Raw genomic sequence first — 17,445 nt, 5'->3', positions numbered from 1 at the left:
TCCACCCTGTCTGATCTAATACTGGAGTTAATACTGGAATTACCAGGAGTGCTGAGGTATGAAGAGGCTGCTCACACTGCTATCCAACCTGTCTTTTTCAATGCTGACTGGTTGTTGTGACCTCGAGATAGTTTGAAATATGTGGCATAGTTTATCTCCAGGTTACAGCAATGGTGTTTCCTACTGCACATGCCCACTGGTTTCTGTCCTATTAACATTCTAGGAAAAGTTGCTGCGAGTTGTTACATAACAAGTTGGTGGCCATTCTTATATACTAAAGTGATTACCTCACTAGACAAAACAAGTGTGATTTGCTAATTCAAGTTGTTTAGGAATATATTTATAAAGACATTTCCCTTTTCCTTCCTGTGGAACCCTATATATATATATATATATATATATATATATATATATATACAGTGGGGAAAAAAAAAGTATTTAGTCAGTCAGCAATAGTGCAAGTTCCACCACTTAAAAAGATGAGAGGCGTCTGTAATTTACATCATAGGAGGACATCAACTATGGGAGACAAACTGAGAAAAAAAAAATCCAGAAAATCACATTGTCTGTTTTTTTTTCATTTTATTTGCATATTATGGTGGAAAATAAGTATTTGGTCAGAAACAAAATTTCATCTCAATACTTTGTGATATATCCTTTGTTGGCAATGACAGAGGTCAAACGTTTTCTGTAAGTCTTCACAAGGTTGCCACACACTGTTGTTGGTATGTTGGCCCATTCCTCCATGCAGATCTCCTCTAGAGCAGTGATGTTTTTGGCTTTTCGCTTGGCAACACGGACTTTCAACTCCCTCCAAAGGTTTTCTATAGGGTTGAGATCTGGAGACTGGCTAGGCCACTCCAGGACCTTGAAATGCTTCTTACGAAGCCACTCCTTCGTTGCCCTGGTGGTGTGCTTTGGATCATTGTCATGTTGAAAGACCCAGCCACGTTTCATCTTCAATGCCCTTGCTGATGGAAGGAGGTTTGCACTCAAAATCTCACGATACATGGCCCCATTCATTCTTTCATGTACCCGGATCAGTCGTCCTGGCCCCTTTGCAGAGAAACAGCCCCAAAGCATGATGTTTCCACCACCATGCTTTACAGTAGGTATGGTGTTTGATGGATGCAACTCAGTATTCTTTTTCCTCCAAACACGACAAGTTGTGTTTCTACCAAACAGTTCCAGTTTGGTTTCATCAGACCATAGGACATTCTCCCAAAACTCCTCTGGATCATCCAAATGCTCTCTAGCAAACTTCAGACAGGCCCGGACATGTACAGGCTTAAGCAGTGGGACACGTCTGGCACTGCAGGATCTGAGTCCATGGTGGTGTAGTGTGTTACTTATGGTAGGCCTTGTTACATTGGTCCCAGCTCTCTGCAGTTCATTCACTAGGTCCCCCCGCGTGGTTCTGGGATTTTTGTTCACCGTTCTTGTGATCATTCTGACCCCACGGGGTGGGATTTTGCGTGGAGCACCAGATCGAGGGAGATTATCAGTGGTCTTGTATGTCTTCCATTTTCTAATTATTGCTCCCACAGTTGATTTCTTCACTCCAAGCTGGTTGGCTATTGCAGATTCAGTCTTCCCAGCCTGGTGCAGGGCTACAATTTTGTTTCTGGTGTCCTTTGACAGCTCTTTGGTCTTCACCATAGTGGAGTTTGGAGTCAGACTGTTTGAGGGTGTGCACAGGTGTCTTTTTATACTGATAACAAGTTTAAACAGGTGCCATTACTACAGGTAATGAGTGGAGGAAAGAGGAGACTCTTAAAGAAGAAGTTACAGGTCTGTGAGAGCCAGAAATCTTGATTGCTTGTTTCTGACCAAATACTTATTTTCCACCATAATATGCAAATAAAATGAAAAAAAAACGGACAATGTGATTTTCTGGATTTTTTTTTCTCAGTTTGTCTCCCATAGTTAAGGTCTACCAATGATGTAAATTACAGACGCCTCTCATCTTTTTAAGTGGTGGAACTTGCACTATTGCTGACTGACTAAATACTTTTTTTCCCCACTGTATATATATATATATATATATATATATATGAATGTGTGTGTATCACCAACCAATCATGAAGCATTTCACCAGAGCTGGTTAAAAGAAGCTGAGCTGTGATTGGTTGCTATGACCAACAGTTTTCCTACTTGACAACACCTCAGCTGACACTGACATGGTGGGAGAAATCTAGCATCCCTGGGAACATAAGCTCCCAGCCATTGTCTGACCCCTTAAAAGGAGCAGAGAGCACATGACAGAAATGAATCCCCCCTCCCTGCCCATATCCGCATCACACATCCTCCATCCCGTAGGCACATCTTCCCTCTTAAAGGGATCATTGGTATGGAAGTCAGAGCAAATCCATCCAGCGCTTTGGTTTTGACCCCAAGCCTCTCTTAAAGGGATCCCCGGTATGGAAGTTAGGACAGTTCCACTCAGCTCTGTGGTTCTGACCCCAGGGTCTCGTAAAGGGATCATTGGTATGGAATTTAGGGCAAATCCACTCTGCGCTTTGGTACTGACCCCAGGCCTCTCTTAAAGGGATCCCCAGTATGGAAGTCAGGGAAACTGCCTTCAAATGCTCTGGTACTGACCCCAGGCTCTCTTAAAGGGATCTCCTGTATGATAGTTAGGGCAAATCCCTCAGCGCTCTGATTCTGATCCCAGCCTCTCTTAAAGGGATCCCCGGTATGGAAGTTAGGGCAAATCCACTCAGTGCTCTGGTTCTGCCCCAAGTCCCCTCTTAAAGGGATCCTCGGTACGGAAGTGAGAGAAAATCCACTCTGCGCTTTGGTACTGACCCCAGTCCTCTCTTAAAGGGATCACCAGTATGGAAGTTAGGGTAAATCCCTCAGCGCTCTGATCCTCACCCCAGGCTTCTACTAAAGGGATCATTGGTATGGAAGTCAGGGCAAATCCATTCAGCGCTCTGGTTCTGATGCCAGGCCTCTCTTAAAGGGATCCCCGGTATGGAAGTTAGGGCAAATCCACTCAGTGCTCTGGTTCTGCCCCAAGTCCCCTCTTAAAGGGATCCTCGGTACGGAAGTGAGAGAAAATCCACTCTGCGCTTTGGTACTGACCCCAGTCCTCTCTTAAAGGGATCACCAGTATGGAACTTAGGGTAAATCCCTCAGTGCTCTGATCCTCACCCCAGGCTTCTACTAAAGGGATCATTGGTATGGAAGTCAGGGCAAATCCATTCAGCGCTCTGGTTCTGATGCCAGGCCTCTCTTAAAGGGGTCCCCGGTATGGAAGTTAGGACCATTCCACTCAGCGCTCTGGTTCTGACTCCAGGCTGACGGGATGATGTGGGATATTAGTGGTAGTTGTCTGGTGGCTCTGGCTGATGGGATGATGTGGGATAGTAGGAGTAGTAGTCCAGTGGCTCTGGCTGACAGGATGATGTGGGATATTATGGGTAGTAGTCAGGTAGCTCTGGCTGATGGGATGATGTGGGATATTAGTGGTAGTTGTCTGGTGGCTCTGGCTGACGGGATGATGTGGGATATTAGTGGTAGTTGTCTGGTGGCTCTAGCTGATGGGAAGATGTGGGATATTATGGGTAGTAGTCCGGTAGCACTGGCTGACGGGATGATGTGGGATATTATAGTGAATGTGGCTATGCGGAATGGGCGGGGCTCTACACTCAGCTTTATATACAGTATGTAGATATAATCATTATAATTTGTTATAACTAACCGTTGTTAATTTCTATGCCCGGGTAGCGCCGGGCTCTTCAGCTAGTGTATATATATATATATATATATATATATATATACACACCATATCTAATATATAAAGCTCAAAGTGTGTATGTATGTGTGCATGTGTGTGTGTGTGTGTGTGTGTGTATGTCCGGGATAGGCATCCGCACCGTCGCAGCTACGGCCACAAAATTTGGCACAGTCACATGTCTGGACACCGAGAGCGTCCTAAGCTATGTTGTGAGGCAAAATTTTAACCCCGCGCGTTCCAATTCACCAAAGAATTTTGCCCCTATCTACATACTGGGGGAAAAAGTGTGTGCGAGGCAAGCCCCGCCCCTCATTGTGATGTCATAATGCCCCTATTTGCATACTGGGGAAGCAGTGTGTGCGTATCAAGCCCCGCCCCTCATTATGATGTCACAATGGTTGTCATGGCAACGCTGATGTCATTAAAGGTTGCAAGCCCTGCCGCCGCTCATTATGATGTCATAATGGTTGACTATGGAATGGAGGATGTGTATGATGGGTATATGGGAACGGGACTATGGGATGGAGAATGTGTGATGGGTATATGGGCACTGGACTATGGGATATGTATGACGGGTATATGGGCACGGGACTATGGGATGGCGGATATGTATATTGGCACGGGACTATGGGATGGAGGATGTGTGATGGGTATATGGGCACTGGACTATGGGATGGAGGAGATGTTTGATGGGTATATGGGGACGGGACTATGGGATGACGGATATGTATATGGGCATGGGACTATGGGATGGAGGATGTGTGATGGGTATATGGGCACTGGACTATAGGATGGAGGATATGTATGACGGGTATATGGGCACGGGACTATGAGATGGCGGATATGTATGATGGGTATATGGGCACGGGACTATGGGATGGAGGATATGTATGATGGGTATATGGGCATGGGACTATGAAATGAAGGATGTGTGATGGGTATATGGGCACTCGACTATGGGATGGCGAATATGTATGATGGGTATATGGGCATGGGACTATGGGATGGAGAATATGTATGATGGGTATATGGGCATGGGACTATGGGATGGAGAATATGTATGATGGGTATATGGGCATGGGACTATGGGATGGAGGATGTGTGATGGGTATATGGGTACTTGACTATGGGATGGAGGATATGTTTGATGGGTATATGGGCATGGGCCTATGGGATCGTGGATATGTATGATGGGTATATGAGCACGGGACTATGGGATGGAGGATAATTATAATTTTCTCTAACTAACCACAGTTAGTTACTATGCCCGGGCAGCGCCGGGCTCTTCAGCTAGTATATATATATGTATATATATATATATATATATATACACACCATGTATATATATACCATATATATATATATATATATATAAGTGACCAATGACCTTCTGACAGCAAAACGTGACCACTCTCTGCTCATTCTTCTTGACATATCTGCAGCTTTCGATACTGTTGACCACCACCTCCTACTCTCTAGGCTCCAGTCACTAGGCATTAAGGACACTGCTCTCTCCTGGTTCTCTTCCTATCTCTCTGACCGCTCCTTCAGTGTTTTGTTCTCTGGCTCCACTTCATCTCCTCTTCCTCTTGCTGTCGGGGTACCTCAGGGCTCAGTCCTTGGCCCCCTTTTCTTTTCTCTCTACACAGCCCCAATTGAACTGACCATCAGCAGATTTGGCTTTCAGTACCATCTTTATGCTGATGACACACAACTATACACGTCATTCCCCGACCTTACCCCCTCTGTACTACAGAACGCCAGTGACTGTCTGTCTGCAGTCTCCAATATCATGTCCACTCTCTATCTGAAACTCAACCTCTCCAAAACTGAACTTCTTCTGCTCCCGCCATCTACTAAGCTCCCTAAATCGGACATTTCCCTCTCCTTGGGTGGTACCACAAAACACCCCGGAAGCAGGCGCGCTGTCTGGGTGTTATGTTTGACACCAATCTCTCCTTCACATCCCATATACAATCTCTTGCCCACTTTTGCCGCTTAAACCTAAAGAACATCTCTAGAATCTCACCATGGAAAACAACAAAAACCCTCACTGTAGCATTGATCCACTCACGCTTGGATTACTGCAACGCTCTATTAATTGGCCTCCCCGTCACTCGACTATCCTCTCTCCAGTCCATACTTAATGCAGCAGCCAGGGTTGTCCATCTGGCTAATCGGTACTCGGACGTGTCCGCTCTTCGTCGGTCCTTACATTGGCTGTCCATTCATTATAGGATCCAATTCAAAGTACTTGTTCTCACCCACAAAGCTCTCCACGGTGCAGCACCCCCCTACATCTCCTCCCTCATTTCTGTCTATCGGCCTAGCCGATCGCTGCGCTCTGCAAACTACTTTCGACTAACCTCTGCACTAATCCGTACCTCCCGCTCCCGACTCCAAGACTTCTCCCATGCTGCTCCTATCCTCTGGAATGCTCTACCCCAAGTAATTAGGACTAACCACAATTTGCATAGTTTTAGGCGCTCCCTCAAAGCACATTTGTTCAAAGTGGCTTATCACGTTCACTAATCAAAGTCATTCTATGTGTAAGTGTGCGTGTGTAGCCCATTCACTATATCCATCCATCCTTCACTCTCTCAAGATGGCTGGACCATCATTGTAAATATACAATTGTAAATACACACCAGTACTTTGTATCTCCCTCACTTCATAGTAGATTGTAAGCTCTCACGAGCAGGGTCATCTTATTTTGTCTTATTTTGCTTTAATTATTATATTGTTAACGTTGTTACTTATGGCTTGTGTTTTGAAACTGTTAAACTGTAAAGCGCTGCGGAATATGTTGGCGCTATATAAATAAAGATTATTATTATATATATATATATATATATGTTTTTATTTTACGATCATGTTTATTATCTGTCTTGCAGAGAGTCAGTAACTCATATTGTGGCTGAGAATAATTCTGGAGGTGAAGTTTTGGAGTGGCTGAAATCCGCAAAACTGACTAAAGCAAATGGCTATCAGATTTTGGATATCTCTTGGTTCACAGAATGCATGGGAGCTGGATACCCCATAAAAATTGAACGCAGACATCAGCTGCAGCAGGTAAAGCGCATTAGATAGATGTCTTTGGAATCATTATTCTTATATATTCTTGGTATACTTTAGACCATTAATTCGCACCTAAAAAACGGTATTTGACAATATTAATTAATGTGCATTTTTACAATTGCTAAATCAAGCTCACTTTTCTAGACACTTGGCTAGCGGCTAGTGAAGCAAACATTTCTTAGATAATAAATTTGTTTAAAAGAATTTGTGTAAAAAAATATTCTGGCACAACAACATTACTAAATTACTTCTGCCGATTTTAGCATAGGGAGAGGTTGCTGATTCTGTAGGGAGAGCGTTAGGCAGGGAAGAAGAAAAAAAAACTGCTTCTGCTGCTAGCGATTTTGCCTGTACAACACACCAGTCACTGTGTGTGCAGTGCAAGGGGAGGCTATATTGTGGTGGATCAGCGGTGTTGGTTGTTAGGCTGCCTTCTAAGGCTTCCTGACAGCTGCATTGCTGTTTACCCACTGCTCTGCAAACTGCTTTTTTAAAAGCAATCCCAATTTTTTTTTTGTCCTGCTGAGGTACTGAGCGTGCATTTTTTCACACCATACAGCGGTGTACGCTCCTCACACAGTACCGTGTAACGGCTGTTATCACAGCCACAGTGAAGCTGTGTGTCACTGTGAAAGGATAAGTGGAGGACTTGTTCCGTTCTTACAGACCTACACTCTAGGGAGATTCCTATTCTGCCCAATTCTACATACACCTTGTAGTTTGTGATACACTAGCCAATTTCTGCCTGTGACATAGCGCTCTGATATTCCGTGGGCCTCACACAATCCAAAAATGTCCAGTGTCCACTAGTGTGTGCAGAAATTCAAAATCTCCCTTATCCTGTAGTCACTTTTTTCACACCTGTGCCATCGAGCCTGTGACATAGCGCTCTGATATTCAGTGGGCCTCACACAATCCAAAAGTGTCCAGTGTCCACTAGTGTGTGCAGAAATTAAAAATCTCCGTTATCCTCTAGTGACATTTTCCACACCTGTGCCATTGAGCCTGTGACATAGCGCTCTGATATTCAGTGGGCCTCACACAATCCAAAAGTGTCCAGTGTCCACTAGTGTGTGCAGAAATTCAAAATCTCCCTTATCCTGTAGTCACTTTTTTCACACCTGTGCCATCGAGCCAGTGACATAGCGCTGTGATATTCAGTGGGCCTCACACAATCCGAAAGTGTCCAGTGTCCACAAGTGTCTGCAGAAATTCAAAATCTCCCCTGTCCTATAGACACCTTGTACCTTGTTTTACATTACTATATAGTTTGTTGGATTTTGTCTACATTTCTACCAAAAATGAGGAAGGCTGGTGGAAGAGGCCGTGGAATTGGGCGGAGGTTGGCAGCTGGTAATGATGGTGTTGGTGGTGGATCTGATGGTAGTGGCAAAAGCAAAATAGGACCGAATGCAGGAGGTGTTGAGCCTGCGTCATCGTCTGGCTCCACAAGGCCTCGAAGGCTTAGTTTTCTAGGAGTTGGCAAACCGCTTTTAAAGCCATAGCTTCAGGAAAAAGTTTTGTCTTACATTGCTGACTCAGCCTCCAGCTCTATCGCCTCCTCTTCTGAAGTTGTAAAAAATAAAAGCACTGAGTCGTCATTGGAGGCTCATGTTCATGAACGACACCTTTCCTTGTGTCCTTCACCCCAACCAAGATTGAAGGATGACGCAGGCCATACTACTGATTACTCCATGGAGCTGTTTTCACATACCATGCCTGGATTATCAAGTGAAATGGTGAATTACCCAGGCCAAGATGAATCTGACATGTAGTGCACTGATGCACAGCCGCTGATAGATGATTCTACTGGTACATTCACTCAGAGCACTACATTGTCCTCGCAGTGTACAGAGACAGATTCTGACCCTGATGAGACTCAGGTGCCCCTTCCCGCACACTATACCACCATACACGGTGACACAGAGGAAGGTGCACATGACATAGAAGAGGAGGTGATGGATGACCCAGTTGTTGACCCAGATTGGCATCCATTGGGGGAAGAGGGTGCTGCTTCCAATAGCTCAGATGAGGAGCATCCACAGCAGACATCGACATCGCAACAGCTGTTATCTGGCAGGCCCAGAGCACTCCAAAGACAGGTTCCAAAAATCAAAAGAGTTGCTGGACAGCTTGTCCAGAGGGTCAAAAGATCACAGCGTGCTAGGCCGCAAAATGTCTGCCAAAGTAGGAAGAGTGCAGTGTGGCACTTTTTTGAACAAAATCCTCATGATCAGGCCAAGGCTATCTGTAAGAAGTGCGCAAAGACCTTTTGTAGTGAAACCTCCACCAGGGGGAGCTGGTGAGGGAAGAGAGGTTATACACTATGAGCAGCAACCCTGAGCAACAGCACAGGTGCCACAGGTAATGAGAGAGAATAGTCAGACGAACCGAGTCAGAAACTAACAGGAGCAGACGTACCAGAAGGAGCAGCAATACACGTAGTCAAAATACCAAAGCCGAGAGTCAGAAAGCCAGAACATGAGCACAGGGTCCAAAATGTGAGACGAAATACGTGGTCGGGGTACAAGCCAGGGAGTCAGATGCCAGAGAGGGAACGTAACAGCAGAAACAAATACCAAGAGACGGGGTCAGAAATCAGTCCGGGTCATACACGTGAATATCAGTCCAAGGCAGGAGGATCACCAGGGTACAAGGGTCAGCAGCTCTAAACTGCAAGCTTGAGCTATCACTAACACTGGTCAGCAGGCTGTGAGGGATTGAAATAGCCCAGCTAGCTCCAGAACGAGGCTGAGGAGATTAACCCCCGCATTACCAGTCCGGAGTGAAGACAGCAGAAGATAAACTCCGGACTGGACCATGACAGTACCCCCCTCTCAATGGGGGGGCCACTGGACCCCCAGGCTTCCCTGGATGATGAGCGTGAAAGGCCCGGACCAACCGATCCGCATGGACTGAACGCGCCGGCACCCATGACCGATCCTCAGGACCGAATCCTTTCCAATGGACCAAGTACTGAAGTGAACGACGGAGCATACGAGAATCCACCACCTGTTCCACCTCGTACTCGGTCTGCCCATCTACCATAACAAGCGGCGGGTGCGAGGGAGACTCATCAGAGGAAGGCACCGATGGCTTCAGAAGCGCTTTATGGATCACATTAGGAATCCGTAATGACGGAGGCAACCGCAGGCGAAAGACCACAGGATTAATCACCTCTAAAATCTCATACGGACCAATAAACTTGGGACCCAACTTAGCAGAGGGAATTCTCAGCCTTATGTTTTTGGTGGATAACCATACCTTATCCCCCACCTGATAAGTCGGCCCCACCGAGCGTCATTTATCTGCAAAAAACTTATATTTGCCCTGAGCCTCCCCAATGTTTCTCTGAACTTCCCTCCAAACCTCCTCCAACCGCAAAAAGGCTGAATCAGCCCCTGGACACTCCGAATCTAGTCTGGAGAATTCACCAAAATGAGGGTGAAACCCATAGTTGCAGAAGAAAGGAGAAGTACCAGTAGACTGATTGACACGATTATTGAAGGCGAATTCCGCCATAGGTATCATAGAGCACCAATCATCCTGTCTGGATGTGACAAGACACCGCAGGATCTGCTCTAAAGACTGATTGGTCCTTTCAGTCTGACCATTGGTCTCGGGATGGTAGGCCGATGAAAAGGTCAGACTGATGCCCAGCCTTTTACAAAAAGCTCTCCAGAATTTTGACACGAATTGCACCCCTCTATCAGACACCACACTGACAGGCACACCATGCAACCGAATCACATGCTCAATGAATAGCTTAGATAGAGTCTCAGCATTAGGAAGGCCCGTTAAGGGTACAAAATGTGCTTGTTTACTGAACCTATCCACAACTACCCAGATCACGGTTTTGCCATTAGAGGGTGGGAGATCGGTGATAAAATCCATGGACAGGTGAGTCCACGGTCTATCCGGAATTGGCAGTGGCACCAATTCCCCGGCCGGCCGGTTGTGGGAGGCTTTAGCGCGGGCACAAGTTTCACAGGAGGACACAAAACCAGTGATGTCAGAAGTCAACGAGGGCCACCAGAACAGCCTAGTGATGCCTTTACGAGTGGCCGAGATTCCTGGATGCCCACTCAGAGCCGAGTCGTGGAACTCCCGAAGCACCCTTAACCGATACTGGACAGGCACAAAGAGCTTATTTTCAGGTATGGATGGGGGAGCTAGAGATTGGGCCTCATGAATCTCCTGCTCCAATCTCTGGGACACCAAGGCCACCACCACCCCGCGCTGAAGAATGGAGGAAGGAGGCTCCGGAGGCGATACCGGATCTAGGCTGCGAGACAAGGCATCCGCCTTCACATTCTTGGAACCTGGTCTGAAAGTGATGGAAAACTGAAATCGGGAAAAAAAAAAGTGACCACCTTGCCTGTCTCGGAGTCAGACGTTTGGCGGATTCGATGTAAGACAGATTCTTGTGATCTGTAATGACCGTGATGCGATGGACAGCCCCCTCCAAAAAATGCCTCCATTCTTCAAAAGCCAATTTAATGGCCAACAACTCTCGGTTACCCACATCATAATTCCTTTCAGCAGAGGAAAATTTTTTAGAAAAGAAGGCACAGGGTCTTAAGCTAGTTAATGTGGTGGGCCCCTGGGACAACACAGCCCCCACTCCCACCTCAGAGGCATCCACTTCTACGATGAATGGTTTAGACAAATCAGGTTGCACCAGTACCGGAGCAGTCATGAAACGTTCTTTTAACAAAGAAAACGCCGCCACAGCTGGAGCTGACCAGTTTTTAAGATCCGCTCCCTTTTGGGTGAGATCAGTGAGGGGTTTGACCACTTGAGAGAACCCCTTGATGAATTTTCTGTAATAATTTGCGAAACCCAGAAATCGCTGAAGACCCTTGAGATCTCTGGGTTGCACCCAATCCACAATGGCCTGTACCTTCCTAGGGTCCATACGAAACCCCTCAGCGGACAGGATGACCCCTAGAAAGGACACTTCTTGAGTAAAAAATGAACACTTCTCCAATTTGGCAAAGAGTGAGTTCTCCCTGAGCCTCTGGAGAACCGCATGAAGATGACCCATATGACTTTGTCTATCAGAAGAATATATAAGTATATCGTCAAGATAAACAACTACAAAACGTCCAATAAAATCAGAAAAAACATGGTTAATGAAATTCTGGAATACCGCTGGTGCGGTAGTCAAACCGAAGGGCATAACCAAATTTTCAAACAGACCCTCAGAGGTGAGAAACACAGTTTTCCATTCATCCCCCTCCCGCATACGGATGAGATTGTATGCTCCCCTGAGGTTACAAAAAAGAACCCCGCTGCCACGGGAGAGACAGATGGCCGTATATGCCCTTTACAGAGGCTCTCAGAGATATACTCCTTCATAGCAGCCCGCTCAGGGCTGGAGAGATTGTACAGCCGGGCTTTGGGCAATTTGGCACCGGGAACAAGATCCACGGCACAATCGAATGGGCGGTGTGGTGGTAGAACCTCAGCCTCCTTTTCGGAGAACACATCCTTAAAACCCTTTAGGTACTCCGGAATACCCTTCAGGTTGACGGATGACATAGACACAGTAGCAAGACAATTTTCAGAACACCCAGGTCCCCATTTAACAATATCCCGGGACCCCCAGTCAATAACTGGGTTATGCCGTTGCAACCAGGGAAACCCCTAACACCAGGCCAGCAGGGAGGTTATCCAAAAAAAAGCATGACATGCGCTCCTGGTGTAGGGCCCCCACCCTGAGGGTAAATTCTTTAGAACTGAAATGGAGACCATCCTTAGTGAGAGGTGTAGAATCAATAGCCACAATTTTTAAGGGAGTCTCCAACCTAACTGTCCCTAATCTACAGCGAGCAACCAGCTTAGAGTCAATCAGGTTCAGAGATGACCCACAGTCTACAAAAGCCGAAGTATGGAAAAAGCCGTTCTCAACACCAAGTTCCACCTTTAGCAGTACTCTTGAAAAGGAAGAAAAAGGTACCTGAGAGTCTGGGTGACCTCCACGATTATCACCCAGACTCAGCCGCTTGTTAGTCGGAGGACAGGAGGGGCAGTCTTTTTTCCAATGTCCGGGATCTCCGCAGTAAAAACACAATTTTCCATCACGTCGCCGTCTCCTCTCTTTCTCCTGGGGGTTGGTGGCTCCCACCTCCATAGGTTCAGATGGAAGCAAAACATCAGGGTTAGCAGGGAAAAACGGAACCCCTCGCTGAGTAACACCTCTCTCCCGCAGTCTCCGATCCATACGGATAGCCTGAGTCATAGCCTCCTTCAATGAACTGGGAGGTGGATGGAGAGCCAGAGCGTCCTTCAAGCAATCCGACAGTCCCTTCCTGAACAGACATCTCAGTGCAGAGTCGTCCCAGGACACCTCAGTGGACCATCGATGGAATTCAGAGCTGTACCATTCGGCTGAGCGCTTCCCTTGCCCCAGACCCAAAATAGTGTCCTCTGCTACCCTAACACGGTCCGGTTCATCATAGATAGGTTCTTTGAGGCCCTAGGACTTATCTACCGACATCCGTTCAGGGGCAGTAGGGGGCAATGAAAAAGCCCAGGATTGGGGACCCTCCCTAAGTAAGGAGATAACAATCCCCACCCGCTGAGTCTCATCCCCAGACAATCGGGGTCTAAGAGAAAACCATAATTTACAACTCTCCTTGAATATATGAAATTTATCTTTTTCACCAGAAAATGTGTCAGGAATAGTGTTGAGCATTCCGATACCGCAAGTATCGGGTATCGGCCGATACTTGCTGTATCGGAATTCCGATACCGACTTCCGATATTTTTTCAATATCGGAATTCGGCATCGGAATCGGAAGTTCAAAGTTGATTGACGGCCTGACGTCATCATGATGCGCGGTGTGTGCGCATCATGATGCGCCGTCATTTCGGACCTTCCAGGGGTCTCTGCCGGCCTGCCGGGGGGCTGTGTGGACTGCCCGGGGTCGGTACCGGCCTGCCGGGGGGCTGTGCCGGCCTGCCGGTGGTCTGTGCACCCTGTGGGGGTCTGTACCGGCCTGCCGGGGGGCTGTGCCGGCCTGCCGGTGGTCTGTGCACCCTGTGGGGGTCTGTACCGGCCTGCCGGGGGGCTGTGCCGGCCTGCCGGGGTGCTGTGCTGATGTCCGGGGGTCTGTGCAAGCATCGTCCGATGGCACTACAAGTCCCATCTGGCGATGCCTGCTACCATGACAGTGATTGACACATTAGCCAATGATGGGACAGTAGTAGTCCCATCATCCGGCTAATGTGTTAAATGTTAAAAAAAAAAAAAAAAAAAAAAATACTACATACATACTACATACATACTACATGCTACATACATACTACATATATACTACATGCATGCTACATACTACATGCTACATACATACTACATATATACTACATGCATGCTACATACATACTACATGCTACATACATACTACATATATACTACATGCATGCTACATACATACTACATGCTACATACATACTACATATATACTACATGCATGCTACATACATACTACATGCTACATACATACTACATATATACTACATACATACTACATACATGCTACATACATGCTACATACATACTGCATGCTACATACATACTACATACATACTACATGCATGCTACATACATACTACATACATACATACTACATGCATGCTACATACATACTACATGCATGCTACATACATACTACATGCTACATACATACCACATACATACTACATACATACTACATACATACTACATGCTACATACATACTACATATATACTACATGCATGCTACATACATACTACATGCTACATACATACCACATACATACTACATACATGCTACATACTACATACATACTACATGCATGCTACATGCATGCTACATACATACTACATACATACTACATGCATGCTACATGCATGCTACATGCATGCTACATGCATGCTACATACATGCTACATACATACTACATGCTACATACATACCACATACATACTACATACATACTACATACATGCTACATGCTACATACATACTACATATATACTACATGCATGCTACATACATACTACATATATACTACATGCATGCTACATACATACTGCATGCTACATGCATGCTACATACATACTACATACATACTACATGCTACATACATACCACATATATACTACATACATACAATACATTCATACAATACATACATAGACATACAGTACATATAACATAGAGTAACATACTTACCAATACTTGTCACATTGTTCCCCGAAGCCATTGTCTTTTCCGGAATAAATATTAACATAACAAACCACAAAAATACTCACCCACGATCCGAAGCAGTCCACGAGTGTGTCCCACGACGATCTTGGGTAGAGAACTGCAGCATCAGATGATGCTGCCGTTCTCTACGGGCTGCAGGAATCCAATGACGGAAGGTAGGTATCCTTCCGCACTGTATTCCTCCGCCACTTAAAAAAAAAAAAAGCCCCTAGTCTCACTTTATGCCATTGCTGTGTGGGAATTTCCCACACAGCAATGGCATAAAGTGAGACTAGGGACTTTTTTTTTTTTAAGTGGCGGAGGAATACAGTGCGGAAGGATACCTACCTTCCATCATTGGATTCCAGCAGCCCGTAGAGAACGGCAGCATCATCTGATGCTGCAGTTCTCTACCCAAGATCGTCGTGGGACACACTCGTGGACTGCTTCGGATCGTGGGTGAGTATTTTTGTGGTTTGTTATGTTAATATTTATTCCGGAAAAGACAATGGCTTCGGGGAACAATGTGACAAGTATTGGTAAGTATGTTACATGTACTGTATGTCTATGTATGTATTGTATGAATGTATTGTATGTATGTAGTATATATGTGGTATGTATGTAGCATGTAGTATGTATGTAGTATGTATGTAGCATGCAGTATGTATGTAGCATGCATGTAGTATATATGTAGTATGTATGTAGCATGTAGCATGTATGTAGTATGTATGTGGTATGTATGTAGCATGTAGTATGTATGTAGCATGCATGTAGTATATATGTAGTATGTATGTAGCATGTAGTATGTATGTAGTATGTATGTGGTATGCATGTAGCATGTAGTATGTATGTAGCATGCATGTAGTATGTATGTAGCATGCATGTAGTATGTATGTAGTATGCATGTAGTATGTATGTAGTATGTATGTAGCATGTAGTATGTATGTAGCATGCATGTAGCATGTATGTAGCATGCATGTAGCATGCATGTAGTATGTATGTAGTATGTATGTAGTATGTATGTAGCATGCAGTATGTATGTAGCATGCATGTAGCATGCATGTAGTATGTATGTAGTATGTATGTAGCATGCAGTATGTATGTAGTATGTATGTAGCATGTATGTAGTATATATGTAGTATGTATGTAGCATGTAGTATGTATGTAGCATGTAGTATGTATGTAGCATGCATGTAGTATATATGTAGTATGTATGTAGCATGTAGTATGTATGTAGCATGTAGTATGTATGTAGCATGTAGTATGTATGTAGCATGCATGTAGTATTTTTTTTTTTTTTTTTAACATTTAACACATTAGCCGGATGATGGGACTACTACTGTCCCATCATTGGCTAATGTGTCAATCACTGTCATGGTAGCAGGCATCGCCCGACGGGACTTGTAGTCCCATCGGACGATGCCTGCACAGACCCCCGTAGCCTGCACAGACCACCGGCAGGCCGGCACAGCCCCCCGGCAGGCCGGCACAGCCCCCCGGAGCCTGCACAGACCACCGGAAGGCCGGCACAGCCCCCCGGCAGGCCGGCACAGCCCACCGGAGCCTGCACAGACCACCGGCAGGCCGGCACAGCCCCCCGGCAGGCCGGCACAGACCACCGGAGCCTGCACAGACCCCCTGGCAGGCCGGCACATCCCCCCCGAAAGGCCCGTACAGACCCCAGAGAGGCTGTACAAGGCAAAAACAGGGTTTTTCTTATTCCGATACCGGAAGTCCCATAGACTTGAATGGGACTTCCGGTATCGGAATCGGCGATACCGATACTTTTTTTAAAGATCGGCCGATCCATTCCGATCCGATACTTTGAAGTATCGGACGGTATCGCTCAACTCTAGTCAGGAAGTTTAACTGAGGGTTCAGGAGAGTGCAAAATAACATCTACAGAGTCACCTGGTGGACAAACAATATGAGAGGTGTTTCCCTGCATGGTCTTAATAGTCTCAGTCAGTTCTTTCTGTAAGTGGGTCTGAGACATAACAAGGGACTGATGATTCACAGAAAAGTCCTGCGCCATCTGTGTCAAACTGGACACTTGATCTGCCAAGTTATGCAGCAGATCCATGGCCAGAGAAAAAAAAAAAGCAAAATCCTGTTTAAATGTGTGGTTAGTGATAATGTAGTGAAACCTCCACCAGGGGGAGCTGGTGAGGGAAGAGAGGTTATACACTAAGAGGAGCAACCCTGAGCAACAGCACAGGTGCCACAGGTAACGAGAGAGAATAGTCAGACGAACCGAGTCAGAAACTAACAGGAGCAGACGTACCAGAAGGAGCAGCAATACACGTAGTCAAAATACCAAAGCCGAGAGTCAGAAAGCCAGAACATGAGCACAGGGTCCAAAATATGAGACGAAATACGTGGTCGGG

At 45.9% G+C, this 17,445-nt stretch overlaps 1 protein-coding gene across 1 annotated transcript in view; it reads left to right on the top strand.

Moving 5' to 3' along the window:
• Positions 1–17,445, top strand: part of DNTT (DNA nucleotidylexotransferase) — a 777,494-nt gene that overhangs the window by 39,262 nt on the left and 720,787 nt on the right. Inside the window, exon 2 of the mRNA XM_073546529.1 lies at positions 6,637–6,814. Coding sequence (XP_073402630.1) covers positions 6,637–6,814 — 178 coding nt within the window. The remainder of the gene's footprint in view (positions 1–6,636; positions 6,815–17,445) is intronic.

The sequence above is a fragment of the Dendrobates tinctorius genome, unplaced genomic scaffold (genome assembly GCF_039654945.1).
Source record: "Dendrobates tinctorius isolate UK_male_01 unplaced genomic scaffold, ASM3965494v1 ptg000147l, whole genome shotgun sequence".
Lineage (NCBI taxonomy): Eukaryota > Metazoa > Chordata > Amphibia > Anura > Dendrobatidae > Dendrobates > Dendrobates tinctorius.
The sequence above is the reverse complement of the archived record's forward strand: the minus strand, read 5'-3'. Positions and strand labels throughout refer to the sequence as shown.